General features: G+C 45.4%; 2 protein-coding genes and 1 long non-coding RNA gene across 6 annotated transcripts in view; 2 read left to right on the top strand and 1 right to left on the bottom strand.

The window, feature by feature from the left end:
• Nucleotides 1-603: 603 nt before the first annotated feature.
• CISD1 (CDGSH iron sulfur domain 1) lies at nt 604-13,652 on the top strand. The gene is made up of 3 exons (XM_075109648.1): nt 604-730; nt 6,406-6,611; nt 10,689-13,652. The coding sequence occupies exons 1-3, from the start codon at nt 700-702 to the stop codon at nt 10,776-10,778; spliced, it is 327 nt and encodes a 108-aa protein (XP_074965749.1). The 5' UTR covers nt 604-699; the 3' UTR covers nt 10,779-13,652.
• A 3,750-nt stretch (nt 13,653-17,402) lies between these two features.
• On the bottom strand, nt 17,403-21,950 carry LOC142064544 (uncharacterized). Of its 4 annotated transcripts, none has more exons than XR_012663148.1 (3): nt 21,544-21,950; nt 20,501-20,566; nt 17,403-20,063 (listed from the first exon to the last, which is right to left on the bottom strand). It is a non-coding gene; the product is annotated as an uncharacterized LOC142064544 (long non-coding RNA). The 4 variants fall into 4 exon arrangements; XR_012663146.1 differs by lacking the exon at nt 21,544-21,950 and having other exon boundaries at nt 17,403-18,889; nt 20,000-20,063; nt 20,501-20,873; XR_012663147.1 differs by lacking the exon at nt 21,544-21,950 and having other exon boundaries at nt 17,403-18,260; nt 20,000-20,063; nt 20,501-20,873.
• Nucleotides 21,196-23,880, top strand: part of IPMK (inositol polyphosphate multikinase) — a 42,386-nt gene continuing 39,701 nt past the window's right edge. The window contains exon 1 of the mRNA XM_075109647.1: nt 21,196-21,453. Within this exon, the coding sequence (XP_074965748.1) occupies nt 21,198-21,453 (256 nt within the window). The 5' untranslated portion in view covers nt 21,196-21,197. The remainder of the gene's footprint in view (nt 21,454-23,880) is intronic.

The following is a 23,880-nucleotide window of genomic DNA, read 5'->3' as shown; positions in this document are numbered from 1 at the left end:
AGGTATACAGATATAGACATAAGATGTGTTTATATGTATTTCATATGTATAAAACACCCAGATGTCACATTCACCATGGCATATGAAAGGAACAGGAGAGGTGTGCTGGTTGAAAAGGCTGTTGAGTAGGTCCCAGCCTAGCAAGTCCTTAATCAGGTATAGGACTCCGATACTATTTTTAAGTCAAGACTATTAATTCTCAAGTCAATACCCAAGCTTGTGAGGTTTAAGGCAGCTGTCACTCAGAGGGTATCGCTCTTTAGTCCATCTCTCACAGCTACACTGCCGAGGGCCCACACAGCAGTATGTTCTAAGCGGTTTGCAGAGTCCTGCTGACTGAATGTGCTCAACAGCATTGCTAGCAGAGGACAACTGCAATGCCAGGCCAAGCTGGCGTCTCCTCAGGACACACAACGATGCCCACTGCCCCTTTTACACTTTTGTTTTATGCACTCTGCAGGCCTCAGAGCCCCACTTTACCCCCACTGAAAGCCTTGCGCCAGGCCAGTGACGGAGCTCCGTAAGGGCGCCTTCCCCGCCCGGCGACTCGACACTAGCCCCAACCTGACCGCAGAGCCCCTCTCCTTCGCACGGGGGACTTTAAGAGGGCGGGCCGCGCCGCCATCTTGCGGGAGGGCAGTCGGTGGCGCCTGCGTGTTGGCCCGGGGAGCTGTGCCTGCCCTCTACGGCGTGGGAGCGATGGGGCCGGGGCAGAACTCCGGCGTGCGGGGTAGGGGTGCGGGAGAGGGGGACGGGTGCGAGTGGGCAGGGAAAGGGGGTGCGGGAGGGCTGGGCAGGGGAGAGGAGTGGTGGGGGGTGCAGCTTCACCCCGCGTTTCGCGCCCCTCAGACCCCCGGGGACAAAATGGCGGCGCGGCCGCCCCCTGTGTGTGGGCTTCGCGTCCGTCCCCCCCCCCCCCCGCCCCCTCCGGCGCTGGGTCCGGTCTGTCATAGGGGACAGCTCGTTGCAGACACCGCTCTTTTATTTCTGCCTTCCCCCGCTGCTTGTCTCAGGCCCCGTAGTTTATGTCAAGCTACCGGGTGTAAATTCCACGACAAACAGTCAATTTGTGAGTTTTTAACTTATCCTCATAGCAGGGATAACAGTGATACTTGGCGCTGTGTAGTGATTGACCTAAACCATACTTGAAGTCGTGTGGTGTGTTTTAAATGCCGTTGGGCAACCGGGCAGGACAAAAGGGTTCGGATAGATGGAGAACAGACTGGGGAGCTGAATTATCTGATTTTCTCAGAAAACAAACAAAAAAAACCCACTTCACCTGTGTGGCTGTGGTTTCCAGTTGCAAAGCTGCTGATGGGTTATGCCCTTAAGTCAGGGGGCTCCATCCAGATAGATCATTTATTTTTTGGTGGGGTGGGTAGACTGCTGGTCCAGAGGATGTTGGCAAAGGCATTGCTATAGTCTAAAGTGGGTTATAGTGATGGAAGGCTGTGCTTATTAAAATAATCCAGCCGAAGCCCTGAGGATGACTTGATAATAGCTTGCAGCCAGGTTGCATTCCCAATGGCAGCTTACTGTCAGTTAAAAATTTGCAAGAATTAGAACAGTTCCTATACACTAGAAATTGGGAAGAAAACTTACTTTGTGGGGGAGGGAGAAGAACATGCTCTGAAGCAAACTGAAAATACCCTCCTTATCCCAAGAAAGCAGGGGAACAGCTGATCAGGGCAGTCTGGAGGGTGCTTTGTTTAGGAGGAGGCAGCAGCATATGGTTAATGTGATTTCTGTCAAGATTAAACTCGTTTGGCAACTGGCAGGTCACAGCTCTGTCTTCAGCTTGTGCATGTCTCATGCTGATGAATTTTGGAAATCATAATAATGCCTTATTCCCTGCTGAAAACTAGACACCAGAAACTTCCCATATTTTTGTGGCATTTAATTCCTGGTAGTAATTGGAGAGTTAACTGCTTCTGTGTGTATTGGTGTGCATATGTGCCTTTGGAAGGCAATGAATAGCGCAGCTACTGCTTTTTGTTGGGAGTAATGTGGTTGTTTGCAGGTGGGACCCCACACTGACCACAGATCTGATCACGGCGACTTGCCTTTGCTGCTTATTGCCCAGATCCAACAGTCTTTCTGCCTCAGGTGGCCTCTTTACCTTATGGTTTCAGTTAAATTAAACCTGTTAGTCATAATCCCATTTCTTGTTGATGCTGTGAGGTGACAGCAGTGACTTCATCTGCTTGACTGGTTGGCTTTTACGATTAGGCTTTCAGTGCAGCCAGCTATCCTGGACAACTCCTCAGTAAGCAAGTGCCACGTGTTTCTCCAAGCATGGCCTGCAGAAAGGTGGCCTTTCATGGTGTGCAGTTACTGGACTGTCGTAAACAACTCATGGACAATAATAGCCTCTTCATTGGCAACAAAAGGAGGAGAACAGCGCCTGAAAGTTATAAGTGCTTCTGAAGACAAAAAATACAGATTTTCATGTCTGGAGTTATTACTCTGTATTGACTTTCAAATAATGTGAACATTTTTTAAGCAGCACTAAATTGAAAATTGCCTCTTAGGACTGTGTGGGACTAACTTGGTAGAGGTACAACTATCTTCCATGTTTTTGCCAGTTCCTGGAAAGTAAATTGATATGTGTCATAATGAGGATCGTGTACTCCTGGTAGAGCCAAGACTGTCTCAGTTACAGTGTAGATGGTAAATGCATGTTCTTCCTGCAGATAAAATCCGTCTGAACTCTCTGGTAGACCTCTATTGCCTAGATCTGGAAACATCCAGAGCAATTTTTCAGCTGTTCAGGGAGAGAAGGGAAGAGACTTTGTGATCCAGATCTCTTGTTCATTAGGATATGTCCAAAGAATATAGAAGAAAATCAGTTCCCGCCATCGGCTTGTTTCTGTTCTCGTGTTCTGATTTTTAATTTTTTTTTTTTTGTTTACTTCTGTGCACTGCCTGATCTCCTGGGATTGCATTGTTCGGGCTTCTATTCCTTCTTTCCATTTCTCTTCCCTTCTCTTCTTTCCTTTGTGTGTTAATTTTTCTGGAGTTTTAGCCAAACCTTTTCCATTGTGTAGTGCTTACGACATTGAAAGAATTTTTAGCCATGTGTGGCCTTTAGTGTCTTGTCCTGTAGTGACGTATAACTCTGTGTTTTGATATTATAGCAGAGTTGGGATTTGTTTAATAATAATGCAAAAGTTGCTCTTAGCGGTTTTATTTTCAAAAGAAATAAAAAACCTTGACATTCCACATCAATGTCACTCTGTTTACAGATGCCTCTTTAAGTAATACGTGCATGACCTTAAGAGTTTGGCAGAGCACTGTTCAATTGGCATCACAGAGGCCTCTTCAAACGGAGTTTAAAGTATTTCAAAACCTCTGAAAAGGGTTTTCCTTCCAGGTGCGGTTTTATGATTAACTTAGTTTGAAAGATGAAATGGGCATTCCAGGTCTTCCAAATCCATTTCTGAATCAAAACCACAGTAGTTGATAACAACACCTATTAACTCTGAAGCCTTGCAGGATGATCATCATAAGAGAGAGAAAAAGTCCATTTGTTAAATTCAAATCACTTTCAGAAATTGACATGATATTTATTTGTGCAATGGTGAAATTTAAAGAACAGACTGCCTTAAATGTTTGGATTTCCTGTATTGTTGGTTGCTACGATTTTCCACTCTGATAGAGCTCCAGAGAAGTGATGGAAAAAAGATAATACAGTAAAAAAGACACTATGATCTATTATGAGCAAAAAATATGTTAAGCTGTTTCTGTGTATACAGTCTATCTGTGTGTGTAACAGATGAATCTGGCCCTGGGGAGAAGTAGTAGAGGGTCATTGAAATTAGGAGGTGACAATTACTTTAAATTAACAATATCTGCTTGTTGAGCTGGATGTGCAGCTCTTGTGGTAGGTGGTCAGAGGGATCTGGGTTAGCTGTAGGTGTGCAGGACAGCTCTTCTGAATGTGCTGCAAGGCTGCTGAATTGTAGTACAGACTTCCCTGCTCGTGCTGTGAGTCATAGAAGTATTTTTATAATCAGAAACTTTTCCTCTGCTGGTTTGCTTTGCTGACCTGGACTTTTGGATAGGTGCAATAGAAGATCAGCTTCCTTAAGGTGCAGCACCTTAAAGGGTGGTTCAGTGAGAGGTATCATCCTTGGTCTTTGTTAAGGACACTCTTTCCCCTTAGTTTCCTTGATGGAATGGATACAGTCTGTCGCTGTCCCCATATCAGTTATTTAAAAGCATTGGTTAAGATTTGATCTATCGGCAACACACCAGCTAGCAGCTTGGGCAATCCTTGCAACTGCTGCTTTTCTCAAATCCCCAGTGTGGGCAATTACTCTGTTTTGCCTGGTGCTGTTGTGGCTGCCAGAAATCACTTTGAACTTGTCAGACCCAGCTTGTCCCTGAATTGGCTGGGTACCTCCCTCCCTTGCCGCAGCCCTGCTCTTCTTGGGGAAACCTGCTCAAGCGACAAGGGGAAAGGGTGCTGCAGACTCTCTGTGGTGGCTTTTTTGGAAGAAGCTGCTGCCTCTGATTTAAGCTGGGGCTGTTCTTTGGATTAGTTTGGGCTGTTTTGCTAAATTAAAGCAGATTTTCATAGAATCCCTTCTTTAATTTCACCTCTCCCTTCTTTACTGTGTTAAAATTAATGCATTACTCTGGCTAGTTTGTAATGGGGAGATAAAAGAGGTGAAAACTCACTGGATGGATACAAAATGCAGAATTTACAATACGTTCTCTGGGGCTTTTATTGTTTTAAGAGGTTTGGGAGCAGGGAAACATGCCCTAAATTCTTTGATGTTAAAGACGGTTTTCTGTATCCTAATATCAACCTGTTGTTACAGGGAGGGCTTGTCACTCATTTGCAGGGGAGGTCTCGGTTTATGTTGGTCTCTTCTGCTTCATTTATGAAGAAAATGAACTCTGAAGGATTGTTGCATCTTTTACTCCTTCAGTAAGACTCTAAAGAAGTGCCTGCCTTCCCTGATCTTACAGGGCTGCAGCCATCATACAAATAGTTGTCTAATTCCACATACTGCGACATCCAGACCTTTGTGGATCAGCATGGTGCGTATGAGCTAATGCAGTGTTTTAGCTGAGGAAAGGCCTCAGGTATGGATTTTAGAAAAGGCTGTGGGACAGGGCAGAAAACCTTGGTCCTTTTAGTGCAAGCTCACAGTGGCAATACAAGTCAGTTAGCCGTGGAAAGCAGCAAGAATTAACAAAGGCTTTTTGTTTCTTCTTGGAGTTAACATGGTAACATCTCCTGCCCTAAAGATGCCATGTAGCTTGGCGTCTTTCAAATCCAATGCAAACATTGAAGGTCAAGATAGAAATTCCCAATTGGAAACAGTTTTAGTTTTCTATGTTGTGTAAATGTGCTAAAACTTGAATTCCCCTTTGCTTTATTTGACTGTAGATTCAGCCAGACTCTGCATGTACATGTTAGGAGTACATGTGTGAATAGAAGTGGTGGATAAAAAGCAAAAAAAGGAGCAGCTGTCTGCAGCTCTGAGAGAAACGACTGGGGCTGTTGCTGCAGCCAGAACCTTTGGGACAAAGTCCAGCATATTTTCATGAGGCAGAGAGAAACAATAGAGCCACAAAAAAGTAGGGAAACTCCTTGCACAAAAGGAAATGGTACCAAGTGAGCGAGACTGCAAGGATTTAGGAGGTATCTAGCGGGAGGGGGGAAGTGAGGATGGGACGTGGTGGAAAGAGGATTTTTTAATGCAAGTTGTCTTTCAGAGTCAGACCTTAATCCAGTTAAAATAAACTTGAGCTATTATTCTTAAATGTAATCTTTCTGGATCCATATCTTTCCTGTGCACCACAGTAGGGATTTAATCTAAACTGGCTTTTGTTACTGTTCTGAAGTGGTAGTCTATTAAATAATTTCCCCATTGCCAAACACCTGTTAACATTTTCAGTTGTGAGATACATTATATTACAAGCTACTCAGTACCCATACCTTGGGGGGGATCCTGCTTGAGTTGTTGATGTGGAGTGTTCTTTAGCTACTTTCCTGCAACTGAAACAAACAACAGGGGTTTTTGCTGCTACAGGGTGTACTTACAGCTGGTTTAATGTGTTGAACTTGGAATCAGTATACTACCAATATTGGTATCACAGGTTCCCAAATAAAAGGTTAAAAAAGACCCCACAAACCCTGCCAGGTTAATTGTCACCCTTGTGTAAGAGGGAGCGGGGTAAAGGAGAACTGGGATCAGGAGAAAGGAGTAGATTAACTAGGTAAGTGTCAAAAGAATATATTATTCTAAAGTAGTGCACTACCAGTACAGAACAAAAAGGTCTTTTGGAAGGTAGGGGTGTTGCCAGAAGCATGAAGGCACTACTGAGTAGTTTTAATAGAATGTTGTGGTCAAAAAGTGATATTCTCTCTTTCCTTCTCTTTTATTCCAGTTGAATGGATTGCTGCAGTCTCCTTAGCTGCTGGAGCAGCTGCTGTTGGGTATCTGGCTTACAAAAAATTTCTCTCTAAAGACAAATGCTGCAAAGCAATGGTGAATCTCCATATCCAGAAGGATAATCCCAAGGTAGTCCATGCATTTGATATGGAAGATCTGGGAGACAAGGCTGTGTACTGTCGTTGTTGGAGATCTAAGAAGGTAAGAGAAGAATAAATGGTCCAATTTTGTTCATGTGCCTGCATCTTTCAACAAAGTTATTTTCAAACTGCTTTATGTAGAGGAAGGTAACTTCTCTTCACCTAAACTATTCTGCAGTGAGATGTAGCAGTATTTTAATCCATAAAACTATATAGATTTATGCTGTCACTCAGAGTAAGGCCTGAAGATCAGTGCTAATAGTGAAGAAAATGTTTCTGTAGCTCTGAAGAAGCAAATCCCTTGAAAGGAGAGCTGCTGTATGTCTGGAGTCTGAACTGAAAAGCAAAATTCCGTGTCCCCCTGCCATTGCCCCAGGGTGCTCTGTGGACTAAGTTACTTATCATAACTGTATACATGCGTTTATATGCAGTGCTGATGGGTCTACAGCATGCAGGTATCATGCATCTGTATAGCACCGTTGCTGCTAAATCTTTGTGGTAAGTCTCAGCTGACAGCCAGAATCCAGCCTTGGAAGCTGCTGCAAGGGCTACAGCTCCAGAAAACAAAAGGGGGAAGAGAAAGGCTGCTCTAAGTAGCTGCACTTCATTTTAATATTTTAATTTGGATTTATCTCAGGTTGCTGTAGCGTAGGCACCTCCTTCAGTGCTTCTGGGGAAAAAAAATTCCTAACTTGAGCCTTGGTGTTCCTACTTTCTGCTTCCTTCTCTGTTTTCTAAACAGACATGGAAGATAGTGTCTGGGTTTAGTGGTTGCATTGCAGCTCCTGCCAATATTCTAGCTAATGTTTGATACTATCTTTTTTTTATGTGAAATACAAATCTTAAGTACATTTTGGCATATATTGCAGGGGTGTTGTCAGTTTAATAAAGTACTGTCCTACTGAGTTAGGGCTCTGTAGTCACATGCTAAAAAGGAAGTAGGTGGGGCTACCTTATAATGAGTCCGTTATTAGAACTCTGATCTGAAAGGTCTTGTAAAGGCATTAAGGAGGTCTGTGGAAAATTTTGAAGGCATTTGTTTTCTTTTACTGATGCTTAATAATGAGTACTTTAATCAGCATGTTGTGCTTCAAAGACCGCGTTTTCCAGTTTTGCTGCCTTCCTCTTGGCCTGATTGGTCGACCTCGTATGGTGGGTAGCATGATCTTTAAGATGGCGTGCGCGTGTGCTTCTTCTCAAGGTCAGTTATTGCCAAGTGGTAATAAAATACAGAGACATGCACCATTCTTACATGCTTGTCATCTTTGGAAGTAATAAGCTAACATTATCTGTTTCTTACAGTTCTCAAACTAAGATCCTGTTAAAATTTGTAAGATAATATTTATATGATGGTAAAATGGTAGAATGTGTGTGCTTCCAATGCAGGAAATTAAAATTACTTCAAAAGCACTAAGTACCTGCTGTGTTTTTGTTAATTAAGTGGCGTATGGAGATCTCTATTCTATACACAGGTTAGAAGAAATGTCCTCTTGTATGATTGTGTGAGCACTTCTCATCAGATTTAGCCTCATCTGAGGCTGTTAATAGAATTAGCAGTGTTATGAACCATAGGATATTTCTGTGTGTACTGATGGTCTGCATGCACTACAGCTGACTTTGCATGGTGTTCCTCTTGTACAGGGAATAACAAAACAGTTGGACTATACCAGGGTGTTTAGCAGTAACTCTTAAAAAAGGGGCAGGATTGTTTTCAGTTGATTTTGTTTTCTGAAGTAGTATATACTTCAAAGGCTTGCTTGTTTGTTTATGCTGGCCAAAGTCTTCGAGGAATGCATGTGTTTATTTGAAGATACCACATGTGGATTTTTTAAAAATCTGTCTTGGGATGTAATTATCTGATACAGGAAGTGGTAGGTTGTTCTTTAAATGGCCTTTTCCTATTCAGTGTTATGCACTGCAGGCACTTCGTAGCACTGCTTTTCAAGTGTGGTGGGAAAACCCAGTGTTCAGATTTACCAGTGTGAAGGCAAGAGTTTTGTATTAAAACCGAACTGTAATTAGTCTAAAGTTAGAACATTTGTTTTCTTACCCTTCTGCATTTTTAAGTGTGTGAGCTGGGGCGAAAAGATTAATTTGCTTTCTTTTGCCATAACCTGCAACTTCTGTGTCCTCCAGAGAAGTATTAGACCTCAGGCTGCGGGTCAAGGAACAGTGCTGCAGAACATCAGAAGAAATAGTGGTAGAGAATCTAAACTTGTTCATTGTCAAGGGAAATAAGCTGAGCTGTCCAGATCGCTGCACAATTCCCTCAGGGTTTGAGCTTTGGCTGCTATTGCTAGCCTGCTTTATCTTAATCAAGGATGAGCATGTTGTGTCAGGCCCAGGACCCATCTATTCAGTATCTGGTCTTCAAGGTGGCCAAGCAGGTGCTCTGGAAAAGTTGTGGTGCTTGGTTTTGTTTGTTTGTTGGTTTGTTGTTTTGGTTTTTTTTTTCTGAGGAGCTCAAGTCTAGTGTCCCAGCCTCTGGGAGCCAGTTGTTCTGAGACCAGCTGAGCCAGAGGATGAAGTCAGAGCGGTCAGAGTAGGTAGCTGTTAAAGATGTCTCAATGTTATATGAAGCCTGTGAATCCCACCATTTTTGTCACTTGCAAACTTGAAGTGATGACGTTGCTGTAGCTTGCCTCCTCAGGGCATGTGAGATGTTAATATCTGATGGAAGCTGGTCGATGCTTCTGTGAAGGCCAGTGGACTGTGGTGTTGCACAGAAAAACAACTGGCCCAGCAACATCTGGGTTGGAAGGTGGTCAGTGTCCCATGAACATATGTTCTGGTTTACTCAGATTTTTCCCAAGTATCTGTCAGTACCGACTCATTGAGTTACAAATGACTGATGTGATGATGACGTTCCTGCATGAATCAGCTTACACGCGTATCCTCTGAATTCAGGGTTTCTTTATTTGGAAACATCAACTGCCATTTATAGTGTGGGTTTTGACATTTTGTAACTGTGAAAAACAAAAAATCCCCACCTCACACACATACACCCCCCCAACATGCTACCCTACAGGGCATATGGCTTTATTTTTAGAGCTCTGGGAATTTTTTTCCAAGTATATTGTCTTCATTATATTGGTTTTGTGCAGTGCTTTGAAATCTTTTATTCTAACTGAGCGTGGGTGATAGGGTGTTAATTTTTTTCAGGGGCTATGACTGAGACATGAACATTGGGATCAGCGCAGTGTTGAAGACTGATTGTGACTGTGCCGTGAAGGGAATGTTGCTGTTGCAAAGGCAACAGCTGAGCATTGCCTGACTTTGATTCCCATCATTTCTAATCAAACAAAATAGTACCTGAATGCAAAACAGTGGTGCGTGATATCTGTGATAACTTCCAGAGTTTCCTCTGCAGACGAGGCACAGCCCTGGCAATGAATCCTTGAGAAGTGATGAGATCTAACTGACTCTGTCGCTTCACAGTGTCTCCTTTAGCTCTTGCACGTGAAAAGAGCTGCCCAGAAGCAGAGTGGTTGTGACTTGTCTAGGACTGGGCAGTTACCGCTGGCTGAAGGAGTCCCTGTGGGTCTTTCTCTGACTAGGCTGTTCTCGGAGGTTTTTTATGGAATAAACATTTCTTCAAATTACTTTCTCAGTGCTACCCCTGATGAATAGCCATGTCAGCTGGAATTGCAGTTAATTTCCATTAGCGTGTCAAAATCCTAATGCCGAAGCCACCTTGCGCAAAGGGACCTTTGTGTCAATAAGCTAGCTGTGTCAGGATAATGCAAAGGCAGCTTGCCACTCTAGCTGTCTGGAGGCAGGACTGATATATAGGTGTCTCTCTTAAATAACAGATGAGCTAGGGAAACTGTCCTTTTTCTCAGCATGTGCTATGGAAAACCAGAAAAAAAAAACAAACCAGCAAATGGCCTGAGGCAGGAACACCAAATAGAGTGGAGCTGAGTTGCTGGTTTTTCTTAACAAGCCTCTCGTCCACTGTGTGCTCGCATGGACAAAACTGGTGTTCAGCCAAAATTCAGGGAGCCCTGAGATGCCAACACAAGAGTTATGGTCTGCAGTCAGTGGATTTAATGAGAAGACGCTCTAATGAACTTTCAGTCTAGGTTCTTAATTCTGACTCTGGATGTACTTTAGATGTGTTTATTCTTTCTCTTTTCAGTTCCCGCTGTGTGATGGCTCTCACACAAAGCATAACGAGGAAACTGGTGACAACGTTGGGCCTCTGATCATCAAGAGGAAGGAGGCATAGAGTGGACAGCAGAAGCTATAAAACGAATGTCTGACAAATCCTCTGCTCACTTGTAATTGGGGGAAAAACCACAAATTCTTTGTCATGTCACTGAAGACTTTCCAGTGTAGTATATACATCAGGCTTCAGCATGTGTATTTTCTCGGATGCTTGTCTTGTTTTAATCACTACAATGCATAATTTGCTAAATAGTCATGGTTTAAATCTTTTGTCCTGTGAAGTGTGTGTACCCTCTCATTGAGTATGAAACTAAAATGACGCACAGAATGTTCTTTGTCAGAAAATAGGTATTAAATTATTTTCAAATACATGTGTACTACTCTGAGGCTATTCAGTAGAAAGTGTGTTCAAAACATAGATCTTAAAACTCTAGAGAGGTTCTGAAGATATAGGTCTGGGTAAATTTCTGTGTAAAAGGCAGTGGCAGGAAAGAAATCATGGTGCCAAAATGCAGCTTAACCTTTGATTATGTTGCATTTTTCGCAGGTGTCACTTTTGGCCTGTTACACTGCTGTTCTGTGTGGCTTCTGTAAAACAAATGTAAAGCAGCAAACTATGAACAGAAAACATAAAAGGCTTATAGCAAGATGGGGCTAAAGGGCAACTTTACCTTTGATTTTACAGCAGTGTTGAAACTTGACTCTACTGCCATATGGTATCAAGAACTAACTGCCCAAATGCAGACCTGTATTTAGAGTAGGATTAGGAAGATGGTCTGTGTGAGGGCTTTACTAATAGACAAGTGGAATGATACGAACTGCTCAGAGAGAGGGCAGGGTGGGCAGGGTTGTCTTTGCTGCTAGAAAGCCTTAGTTTCACTTGCAATCTCTAGCAGTGAAGCTAACTTCCCCAGACCAGAGGACACTTCTGTGGGGGAGGTTATGCTGGTTTATTCCAGAAGCTAAAATAAAAAACTAAAACCCCACCCATCATTACTGTCAGCTTCATCATTGCTCTGGCTGGTTCCGGAGGACTCTCCCCACTGCGGAGGGAGGAGGCACACCTTTCTTACTAAGTGGCCTTAGGCTCCATGTGTCTTAACTAACTCCTGCTTCCCTGGGCTAACTGTTAATGTGGTTCAGCTAATTTTACCAAAAGAACTGACAGGGCAAGGAAAGGCTTGGAGGACAGCTAGAAACAAGGGGGGAAGGAAGGATGAGACAAGGAGAGCTCTTATCCCCCTTTTGTGTGGCACTTGTCTGCCTTGTCTGACACAGTTGCATTAATGGCTATTGTGTTGGTTTCCATAAATTAAATAGCTCTGATTTATTAACATGCAAATGACTACAAAGCAAAACCCAAAGAGTGGGGTGGCAGAGGGCAGTTTTGTATTAAACATTAGTGTAATTGCAGCTTGTGTAAGATGGAGCTCTTGATGACCTGGGACAGAGAGACTACCTCAGAGCTAGAGGAAAGGCCTTTTCATGAAGCTGACATTTTAACCTGCACCCTTAAGGACCAGATGATCAGGGCAGCAGAGGTTTAATTTCATTTTTCTTTGAAGGGTGTGGTTGGTTGACAGGTTTAAGATTGAAGATGATGTTTTGCATAATCTCGATGTGAGACTTTCAGCGGCTGAGTTCTTGACTGAGCGCTCTGAACTTTGGCAGAAGGCACAAAAAGTAGAGAAGGTGGCACAGAGGTAGAGAAGCAGGGATTGCAGAGTGCTGCAGCCGGGGCAGCTACAGTCTGAGAGAGACCTCTGCTTGTAGAAGTTGCAGTCAACTATATTTAGTTTCTGTCTTCCCGTTTTGACTGTACAGGTACTCGATATTTTTTACTTGGCCAAGTACTGATGCATATGGAAGTTGTTTTAACCTTAAATTATCCATTGCTTTTATCTAAAAGGAAGTTATTTCTGTATTACTAGAACACGACACTGGGTATTTCTGTGTTTTTGTCAAGTACACATTTGAGCTCATCTTAATCTCGAGGTTGTGACGTCTGTGTTATCTCATGGGTGTGCTGTTTCTTTCAAGGGATAGTTACACTGTGAGTAGTGCTGTATGCCAACGCTGCTGTAATCAAAAACCTGTGTCTGGGTTGGGTTTTCCTTCTGAGACTTTTCCTGTTAGCAGCAAAGTCTGGCTGCTCTTGAAGGAATAAAATGTCACTGAGAACTCCATTCACGTTCTGAGAGATGAAGCCCTGAAGTTTCAGATTACTCTCCCTGACTCATAAAACTATTTCATGGAGTTTGCTAATAAAACATTTCCCGGAGTTTGGGCATCAGGGAGGTGGGGTCCATAAGTTTTTGTTCCTGGAAAGCAAAGATGTAGGAGCTGAGTCTTTGCTGATTACATCCTGGTGAGTTTGTTCTGGACAAGGGTGTCATTTATAAATGTTGACACTAAGTGGTTAAATTTTATTTTGATGCATGTACAATTTTCTATACTGTACCTAAAAGTTCCTGTTACTCATGTATTTGACCTGTTGGAACATGATAATGAAGAGAGATACTTGAATTTGAGTAAACAAACTCGCCAGCGGTCTTGACGAGCGTCAGAGAGACCACTTCTTTTTTTTTTTCCTTAGTGCCATAAGAGGTTATCATGTTCTGATAGTCTGAGTGCATGCCCGCTCCAGGGTTTTCCGAAACCTCTGTTCTTTAGTGCTTCCCTCAATCTCTAGAATATGAGCGAATTGGTTAGATCATTGCCAAGTTTCTAACCATAAAGAAATTCTTCTGCCAATGTGCAATTTTCACATCACGTTGAAACTCCTACATGAAAATGTGGTACAAATCCTTCATATTGAAGCAGTGAAGGATTCCTGTCCCAGGGTAAAACTGTATTTCTGTTCTGCGTTGTTGTTTTTCAACATGTAAGTGTTCATTAGGAAAGTGAACAAATTAAAGTACTGATTCTGTGGTAATTGATTGTGACTCATCAAAATAGCCTGAATGTCAAATATTCAAATGCTTCTAGCATCAGCATTCTTGAAGAGGAGATGGCTGTAAGCTGCAGGTGTTCTCTGCACATTTTATTCAAGCAGTTAATGTAATAATTAAATATAAAATAATTAAATAATGGATAACTTCAAACGGTGGAGGCCGGCATTGCAATCGCACGCTGGTCCACTAGGAGGAAACAAACGCTGCACAATAGATACTCCTCGATGTGAGCAATGCTGTTCTCGCAGGGCTTTTCTGCATGCGTGTATTTATGTGGGGGGATGTGTGTTTCAGCAGCATTGCTGTCTGCCTGAGCCCAGGCATCGAGAAGTGCTGTATAAACATGTTTGGGACCAAGCAGCTTTTCATGTACGGAGGCTCATGTGCGCTTTGAATCTAGGAGTTGTATCGTCAGTTCCCTGCAGCCAGCAGCAGAGCTGACCGCAGGCCCTACTAACATTATCACTATTGTTGCAGTTTGGACCTTGTTCTGATGCTGTTAGGGTCTGTAGAATTTATTTTGTGTGGTTGCATAGCAGTTGGAGTGGGGTTTTCCTTTAAGTGTAATACAGCTAGATAAAGACGTGGAAATGTGAGTCACTGCGGTATCACAGTTGCTCACTCTAATAACGGAAGAACATTTTATAATAGCAGGAAGGATAAGAACGTAGGCATGAAACTAAACACTGGTATTGCAAAGAAACCTTGTCAGCTGGCTTCTCTTTAGCCATCCTGAGCGTGGAAGCCTCTTACTAAGTTTGGCTTTCGTTTCAACTCCTGAAGCTTCAAGGCTGACAAAGCCCACCCTGAGCCCTGGCTGGGTTAGGTTGCAGAGCGTGACTTCCCCACAGCGCGTGGGCAGAGAGGGGTGCCCTGCCCCGGCTGCCGGCAGACTTGAGTTTGTCGGTGCTCAGCATCTCTATTTCAGCTCGGACACCTCATGTGGACCTGCTGAAAAGACCAAATGCCTTTTGCATCATCACTGGTGCACATTAAGCCCAGCAGTGTTGGATGCCCATTCCTCCAATTGGTTTGTGCACCTGGGCTTGTTCTGCCCTGGTTTTCCTGTGCTGATGAGTGGCTTCTCTGCACCAGCAGGACAATGATCATTTTCCTAGAGCTGTCATGAATTTAGGATGGGTACTGGGGGCTGCTGCTTGAAGCTCTCTGCAGCTTGTTTTCTACTGTAGTGGTGCTGTAGCTGTGCTGCTGGTGGTGCATAGTGCGGTTCTTGGGCAGGATGATTTCCAAGCTGCCTAATGCTGAGGCTAAGGCAGAGAGGAGCTGAATAAAAACGAAGTAACAAATAAATTGAGTGTGTGGAATAAAGCTAGAAGGGGCAAAAGAAGAAATAAAATGGCAGATGGAGGAGAGCATAAGCTGGAAGGAAAGATTTAACACTGCAACATTGCTAGGTGGTAGCAAAAGGGGTAAATCAAAGTACAGGAAATGATGTGTTGCATTTCATTATACCTCTCAATAGAGCGAAGCATAAGATGTAGAAAGTGGCTGTTCACTAGCTTTTAGGACTAAGTGGTCCTGTTAGCCAAAAACGCACTCGTTGGAGCCGAAGGGGATATGTGCCTCAAGCAGACATCTGTTACTGTGTTTTTTTTCTTCCTGAACCATTTGTGAAATCCCACAGTACTGGGCAGAAAGCAGCATACAGTCATGCTGTGGGTCCCCTCTTAGTAGCCTAATGTTCCTCCGCACCCACCTTTGTACACTGTTTAATTAGATGTGCAATTAGAACAAACGGAGTGTTTACTGGTGCATTCCCTGAAGTCAGTAAAGTCACAGTAGGTTTGCGTGATTGTAGCAAAGCAGAATTCAGTCCACCTTTCTCATGTGCAGTTTGGACTGGTGAGAAAGGATTTATTTTTCCTTTGCTACATGGAAGTTGCATACATCTCATGTAAGCACAGAGAGATCATTTCTCTCATTTTTTTTGCTAGCTGAAGACTGAACCATCCCTCCTCTCTCCTTTGACATTGCACTGCCCTTAATCTGCTCTGCTCTGCATCCTTTTTGTCATGCAGACTGCAGTTTTCATGTTTTTGAATGCATAGTACATTTATACCAAAAAAAGTCCCTTCTGCTGTCAAGAGAAGCCTGTGCAGAAAAGAGGAGCTTCCTGAGCATGCCAGAAATTATAACTTTAATGTGTGAAGCATTCAAAATTCAGCATGCTGCAAGGATCTGCTCAGTAGCTGGAATGTTTGTGCCGTTCAGTCAAGTCAGCTGGCAACAGAAACATAGCAAAATGAATGATAAGGTCACTGACTGCGTAACTTTTCTCAAATACTTTTCTGCTGCTGGCAAATATAACCATACATGGCTAAGACGTGGTCAAGACGCACTGTCTGTTCACTGCTGGGACTGTTGCTTGAGGCTCGGGTACCAAAACAACAGCCAGAACAGACCTACGCTTCAGTAATTATTAAATTTGTTGCTCTTTTCAAACAGTGTGATCTTGTTCTTTCAATCTCATACTTGGCTCCAACATCTGCACGGGTTAAATTACTTTTTAAGGGTTGAAATTCTGTTGCTCTGCGGACAAAGTCCAGGAGTTTAATAGAAGAGACTTAATGCCAGTTGGCAGTGGGCTTAGTAAATAGGTGTTTGATTCTACTGCAGGTGGAGGCAATGTAAGTAGCCTCTGGGGAAAGACTAAGAAGCATTTTAAATAAACCTCTTGGCATGTTAATCATCTTAAATCAAGTACCACGGTTCTCCTAAAGCATTAGGATGTGACTGGTAAAATGGCATCATGCATTTGTAAACCCCGAGCAACCCCCTGATAGAGATATAACGCTATACTTGGAAAATCTTTGTTTAGAAGGACAAAGGGAGTAATCTTCATCTACCTGTAAGCCACGAGATCAGGAGATGCTACTAAAGACTTTGCTCTGATGCCTCTGTTTCAGAAAGAAACACTTCTTGCTGAAGGATATCAAAGCACACACATCTCCCGTTGCCATTTTCTAGTGCTGGAGGCAGCTAAAGTATGTTTCGTATATTCAGACTCTCCACAAATCATGGTTTAATTCCACCTTCTGCACTGATTAATTAATGGTAAGTTCCTATCCTCTGTGAGAGACGAGGTGTGGAAGCCAGACTCAATACGTGGCATGCTGAGGCTACACGTAGCAGCAAAATGATGCCTTTTGTCTTCTTCTCAATGCTCTTTCCTGATGTTGCCCAACATTTTGTTGGCTCTTTTTGGCTGCAGACGCACACTGGGCTGATGATCTCAGCCAGCTGTCACCAGTGACTTCAGGATCTCTTTCCTGGGCTGTGACAGCGGGTTCTAGGATCAGCACTGAGGAGCTTTTGGTTTGGATTATTTTCCTCTACCATGCTCTACATGCATTACCGTACATCTAGCCACCTGAAGCTCCTATGCCAACATTGTGCCTTTCATTCAGTTTTGTGGGACTTCTGTGGGACGCCAGCTGTTGGCGTGGCATTTTACTGCCCTAAGGGGGTCATGAGCACCTGCAGACCTGGAGACTTTGTGCGCAATCCGTCTGTGGGTCGTGAATGAAGGTGTTGAATAAAACCAGTCTCAGCAACCACCCACCACTGCCACCCCTCCACCCTGAAAGCCCTTCCACTTGCTTCCCACCCCTTAACCTGCTCTCAGTCCAAAAATGAACCTTTCCCCAGATTCTTTGCTTAGTTCCTTTAATGATAAAAAAAAAAGTCCAAAGACCATGAGGAAGAAACTATTGAAACGTATTACTCACCTTTATAGCCCTCATAGCTTTCTAATACAAAAGACTTCCCAAAATTTACAGCTGTGGTTGTGTTTGTAGAAAAGGTGATTCAGAAAATACGCAACTGCCGTGAATTAACCTCACAGTCATTTTTCAAAATGTACTGTATTGCCTCTGGAGAGCGTAGGTTGGCTTTTGACACCGTCCCTTTGTTTTCATCCTGGCAAACCTCAGATGTACCTGGTTGCCAGGGAGGAGCGTAGTGTCAAAGAGTTTGCATCAGTCAGAGCCAAGTAAAATATTAATCATTGTGGGGCCTGATGCCTAAGTGACAAAGAAAGTGGGACAGCAGCACCATTGAGTTTTACAGCTACAACGCAAAAGAGTAGTTTAGATTTTCCTTTACTTAACAAGAACAAAAAAGACAGCACAGAACTTCTGTGAATTTATCAAAGGATTAAAAGCGTTGAGCTATTTTAAAAGGGTGTGATAGAGGAACCCTTCTGCTGTGAAAAGGCAAGAAAAAAATAACTGCAACACGGCTACAACTTCCACACTGCTGTGACAAGGTCTGCCGTATGCCCAATGAGCAGGAGAGGCCCTCCTGCCCACAGAAGCACCGCTGCAAATGTTCTCACCCGTCCAGCAATTATTGGTTTCACCGGTGGACGTTTCTTATCAGGATGACACGTACAGTCCAGGTCAGCTCTGTTGCAGTCTGTTTGTCCAGCAGAAGCTACACATGCACGGCCGCCTGCTGCAGGAAGTGGCTCTGTGGGCAGCAGGATCCACGTCTCTCACACAGACCTCGTGCAGAAGGCATGGCCCTGGCGGAGGAGCGGTATTTCTGGCGAGATGGGGAAGAAGTGGCTGTGAACCATCCAAGGGGACAGTCAAAAAAACAGCAGTGCTTGTTGTCAGCATACCTCTAGAGTACCAATATTTTGGCCAACACCCAGCCCCCCTAATCTGTTTACCTAATGTCCCCCTGCACTTCCACTGAAGTATGAGCTTATTTCCTGTACTAAACTACCCTGCATCTTGCGGTTAGTTATTAACTGGCTGCTGTGTTTGAGAAAGGGCTTTTTTCAGCAGAAAGTGATTCTTTTGTAATCCTTGCTCAGTTTGGGGGAGCTTTGCAATCTGCCAGTGAAACATCCTCTTGCAGTGCAAAGCAGTTTGTGCAAAATAAGAGTGTGTAATATTTGTTATTATGATGATTATATCGTGTTTCCATTCTCATCAGATGCAGTGAGGTAAGATCGTTTTCCAGCAACAACGAGTAATCCAGAATTAAGGATATTTTTTCCAAAGGCATTTTCTTGCGGGGGGTGGGAGGGGTGGGGGCAGATTCCCAACCACCTGCTTCTTCTTCAAGAGCTGTTTGCAGCCTCTTTCGCTTTCTCTTTAAGTGCAATTGCACAGCCCAGAGATGAGAAGTTTCCTTGGGAATCTTGCTGGTAGGTTCAGCCTTCAGCTCAAGTCTTAAGAGTATCACACTGGTGGAGAAATTAGTTATTTGTCATTTCTGGTATTCTCTCAGTTTTGCTTGTTTTATTTTAGGAGAAGTTCCCAGATAAGATCAGTGAACTCTGTGTGCTGAAGCGTGAGGGTGGAATGAAGCAGCGGGAGATAGAGTCTCACGTCACTTGATTTCTATATGCATAAATCTGACTACAGCAAATATCAGGGAAAAGGAAATAGTGTTTACTTATTGCAGCTACTCATGCTTTCTTACTTCTTTTAATCCCCTCCAGGCCCACTTCTGTTAGCTCTAAGGATATCTAGAAGCTATTTGTTCAGGACTAGGTACTTGAATAGTCTTTAAATTCCAAATTTTGCCTTTATTTTTTCCATTAAGACTTTCAGCTCAGGTAGATCACAGTGTTAAATGGGCACTCATGCAAGTCTGAAATGCCATCTATGTTTTTCTGCCTGCATTTAGACCCAGATCAGCCGAAGTGTCTCACATCTCCGCAGGGAGAAATATCTTTCCGCAAGGCTCAGGCTGGCATCTGAACCTTGCAGCAGCTGCTGCTGCTGAGACCAGGAGCCACCTTCTCTCTGCCAGACACATACCACTTGTGCTTTTTTTCTTCACTGTACTCCTTGGTTATTTTTTTTTTGTGCAAGTGTTGACTAATCTGTGGTATTCCTCTCCTGCGTCAGCACCCCCCTGGAAAAATTCAGCATTGGGGAACCTAAGATGGGAGCTTACGCTTGCAACCATCTGACTCCGAATCTTCAGGGCAGTACAGTAACGACTGATGAGAAGGGATATTTGGGAGGGAGAAACAACTTTCCTGACCAGCCCTGTTACTTCAGAAGGGATCTTGCTGAGTTACCACTGTCTTCTCCATCTTACCCAATTAAGAGAGCAAAACAAATTGTTCCATGAACAATGAACTAATGAAACTCAGTTTTGATAGATTTATATGCTGTGCTCCTTCCTCTCACTCCTCCGTACTCTCATTTCCCCTGTGACCTTCCCGTTCCTTCAATACTTTAATTCACCCAGTAAATCCCCCAGATTGCCAGTTCTCCCAACCATCAGCCACGCCTCCCAACTATGGGACATGGAAGAGGCAGCAAGTAATAGCTGAGCTCACCGCATCGTTGTTCCTCTAATGTCAGCGCTGATTCCTGATATACGTCAGCCCATTTTTATAAAACCTGGGGGAACAGCATAGATCTGGTAAAATTCATTTTCCTGTCTGCAGCCTTGTTTTCCCATTCCTGCATCCTACTAATGCTAAATATGACTTGATACTGGTGGATACCGCGGCAGAAGTACAGATCTAATATTCAGAGTTCAGCTGATTTTATAAAGAAACAGCAAAAAAGCAGTAATTACAGGATGACAAATACAGCTGATATATACCCCAGTGAAAAGAAGTGTTTAATAAAGTCTTCTAGGCAGGCAGCAGGCTTTGGGGTGCTGTGAATGAATGCAGGGCTTGTGCATACCTTCCTCTATCCATGGGGATTTAAAATACAGATTAGACATTAATCCCTTATCCAGTTTTGATCTGCTGTCCAGCCAGATGCACCCACCTCAAGCACCTAGAGCTTGATAAGGCTCTGTTTTGGACTGCTTTAAAGGTCCTTACCCACTTTAGAGGTCTGATACTATTTACACGCTTCTATTTGCTCTCCCATGTAGTCCTTCCGATCCTCTGGAGAGAAAATAAGCAAACCTCGGGATAACGGCGAACTGCTATAAAAGTGAAGAGGGTTTGGGGCGTATTTCTGACTGCCGGGCCCCGGCATGGGGGGAGCGGGCTCTGCCCGCCGACACACGGCTCTCGGTGGCAGGCTCTCCCGGGCGAGCCGAGGGCCGAAGGGAGGGCCCGGGGGGGCGTGGGGTGCCCACGGGGGTGGGTGTCACCGGCCCTTCTGCAGGTCGGGGCCGCTTTCGGGTGCGCCAGGTCCGGCTGCCCCCGCTTAAACCAGCCGCTGAACCTCGCCGAGGCCTTGGCGCGGCCTAACCCCTGGGGCCCCAAGTCCCTCGGCGCCGCCGCCACGGGCCGGGTCGGGCCGGGCCTAGGCGGCGGAGGCGGAGCCGCGTCCGGGGCGGGACGGGGCGGTGCGGCGCGGCGCGGCGGCCAGTGGCTGCCTCAGCGGCGGGGTTGGGCGGTGCGGTGCGGTGCAGCGCGGTGCGGAGCGGCGCGGGGTGATGGAGCCGCGGGCCCTCGCCGCCCGCGCGCCGGTACGCAGCGCTCGCTGAGGCCCGGCCGCCGCCGCTGTAGCGCGGCCGCTCCCCGCCTCCTCCTCCTCCCGCCGCCGCCGCCCGCCCACCCCCGGGAAATGGCCACCGAGCCCCCGCGGCCGGCGCCGCCCGCAGCGGGGCGCCCCGAGGGCGGGTGCGGGCGCTGCGCGGGCGGCGAGGCGGAGGAGGCCGCGGCCCAGCCGGCGCTCGGCGCCTCCCCGGGCCCCGCGGCGGCAGTGGCGGCAGCGGCGGCGGCGGCGGCGGCGGCGGGGGGCGGCCGGCGGCGGGGGCTGAACGGCTGCGTGCCGCTGTCGCACCAGGTGGCCGGGCACATGTACGGCAAGGATAAAGGCGGTGAGCGGCGGCGGGGCATGGGGAGGGCCGGGGGGGGGGCGGCGGGCCGGGGTCCCCCCACCCCCGTTTTCCCGTTTAACTCCCCCAAACCTGGTTGCGGTGGGGCGGGTTTCACCTCAATTCTCCTCACGTCCCGCTGGCGGCGGGCGGCAGCTGTGCTGTGGCGGGAGGGGGGGGGATTGGTGACAGGCGTGAGGCGCTCACCGGCGGCGGGAGGGAGGCTCCTGAGGGGGTGCCGCCTCGGTGGCCGAGCCCTTCTCCCGGGCCGAGCTGCCGGCTCCTCAGAGCCCCCGGCTGCCCGCCTCAAGGCGGGCGTCTCAGTGCTGGGCTCTGGCGGTCAGCCCAGCGCCGAGGGGTGCGGGCTGTGCCCCCCTTCGAGGGCTGGGGGGGGGTCAGCCCCCCTGCAGAGGTTGGGGTCGGAGCGGCATTGCGCTGCCGAGCATCCTTCTTCTGCTGGATTTCATAAATAGCCACGGCCACTCAGGACGGGAGGGTTAACAGGCACCTTCAAGCCAAAGGGCTTTTGCAGTTCTGCTTTGTTTTAACAGGTGCCTTTTAAAAATGTGGGAGTTTAGCTAATGGCGTGCTGGTACCTTCAGAACATGTGTTGAAACTATGCCTTATCTAAAGGGAAGCTCCAAACCTATGGCCACCAGAAACTTCAGCAAAATATTAGTAAGCAAATTACCAACCTGGGGTAACTTCTCAGTTGCTTGTTTATTTCATGGTAAGAGTAGGTCTGAACCAATGGCCACTAAGAGGTCTAATCGTACAAATATCATGAGGATACAGCATTTTTGAAGCGTGCCAGGGCTAGCTTTAAATTTCTGTTTTAATTCCAGGTTGAGGAGTGAGGTGTTGGACCTTCTGATGAAGGTGCCTTTTAACATAGTCAGGTGATCGGTGCCAGAGCAAGTGGCTGAGTTAGAGTTGTCAGATGGCATTTCTCACCCTTCCAGGACATCACATTTGGTATAACTCCTGCTTCTGAGCCAAATGTAAGCTATAGATCCATTTAATTTGCAGCGTGCTCTTTGAGAGCAGCTATAACGAGTACCTGCCATCATATTGCCTTTGAACCCTGTTGGTAGGAGCTGCCTCTGCCGAACAGGCCGAGGGCTGAACTTCGGAACCCCTTCAACTGTCAGTGAGTGGAATTACAGCATTAACAGCACCATGAGTTTGTCTTATCTACAGTCTGCGTCCATGGCCTGTCTTGCTGCTGATAATCTCCACAGCAAAGTAATTCTTGCCCTTTGCCTCTGCTGCAACAGGTGCAATAAAATGTCGAGGTAGGTGGGTTGGATCCTTGGAGCTGTAAATCTTCCTCGTTGTTCTTATATCATATCATGGGGTGGGATCAGGCAAAAAAAGGTTTACTTCAGGGCAAGCCTCACCTTTGGCACGTCAATTTTATCACGGTTCAAGACAACATGGGTGATACACCATCTATACTGTGGGTGCAGCTCAAATGGATTAGGTAAAGCTAGCTCTACTACATCTAACGAGCAAGACCAAGATTTTCCTGGAGAGGTGCCATCATGGTTGATGATCTCGTCTTAGAAACCGAGTTTTACATTTAAGTGAAGACCAAAGCTGCTCTGGCACTCACCGCTTTCTCATTTTTGTAACTGAATCTTCTCATTTTATTTCTTTACAGATGTATATAGGAGTGCAGGCAGTTGAGATGCTAAAGATGCAGGGTCATGTATAATTCTGTAGTGCTGCTCCCCATGGTGTCTTTGTTGTGAAGCTAGTGGCCAGATGTTTGGATATATGTAGCTGCTAATAGCCCTGTAAGGAATATCACAGATGATCTGTGTGCTGGAATCTGTAAGAACTTTAAGTATGTGTGAGGAGACCAATGTGTCTTCTACCTTCTCTGTTGCCTTTCTGTCTTTTCCTACAATAGTTGCCCTTCCTGCTATTTTCTGTTCTGCCCTTTTCTACCCCATTGAGCCTTTAGCATTTTAAAAGCTTAAAGCTATAAAACCAGTGTGCTTTTTTTTTGTCGGGATACCTCTGTTGCTGCACATACAACATGGCAAACATGCCTTGAAGGTAGTACCCAGGTGGTGTTAGTATCGGAGCTGTTTACTGATTCAAGCTCAGAGCCTTCCTTGTTCTGCCCAGCTTCCTCCTGCATGTTACTTCTGTCCTCTGTGCTTGACTTACCTTCTGTCCCCACGTACAAACATGCAGAGGACTTGAAGGTATCCGGCGTATTTAACTTTTTTTTTGTTAAAGTATGCCTTAAAATTTCTCTCCCTCCCGAATAACCTTCCCATTTTCCCTTTGCTCCCTGTGACCATTGCCGTTGCCAAAGAAAGGGCTCTAGCAGTCTCCCTGCGCGCATGTGAAGACCATTGGCTTCTGGGCATTACAGCTGACCTTTTGTTGAATGCTCTGTTCAGTAGTGCTTCTGTT

The sequence above is a fragment of the Phalacrocorax aristotelis genome, chromosome 14 (assembly GCF_949628215.1).
Source record: "Phalacrocorax aristotelis chromosome 14, bGulAri2.1, whole genome shotgun sequence".
Taxonomy (NCBI): domain Eukaryota; kingdom Metazoa; phylum Chordata; class Aves; order Suliformes; family Phalacrocoracidae; genus Phalacrocorax; species Phalacrocorax aristotelis.
Note: the sequence above shows the minus strand (reverse complement) of the source record. Positions and strands in the feature narration are given on the sequence as shown.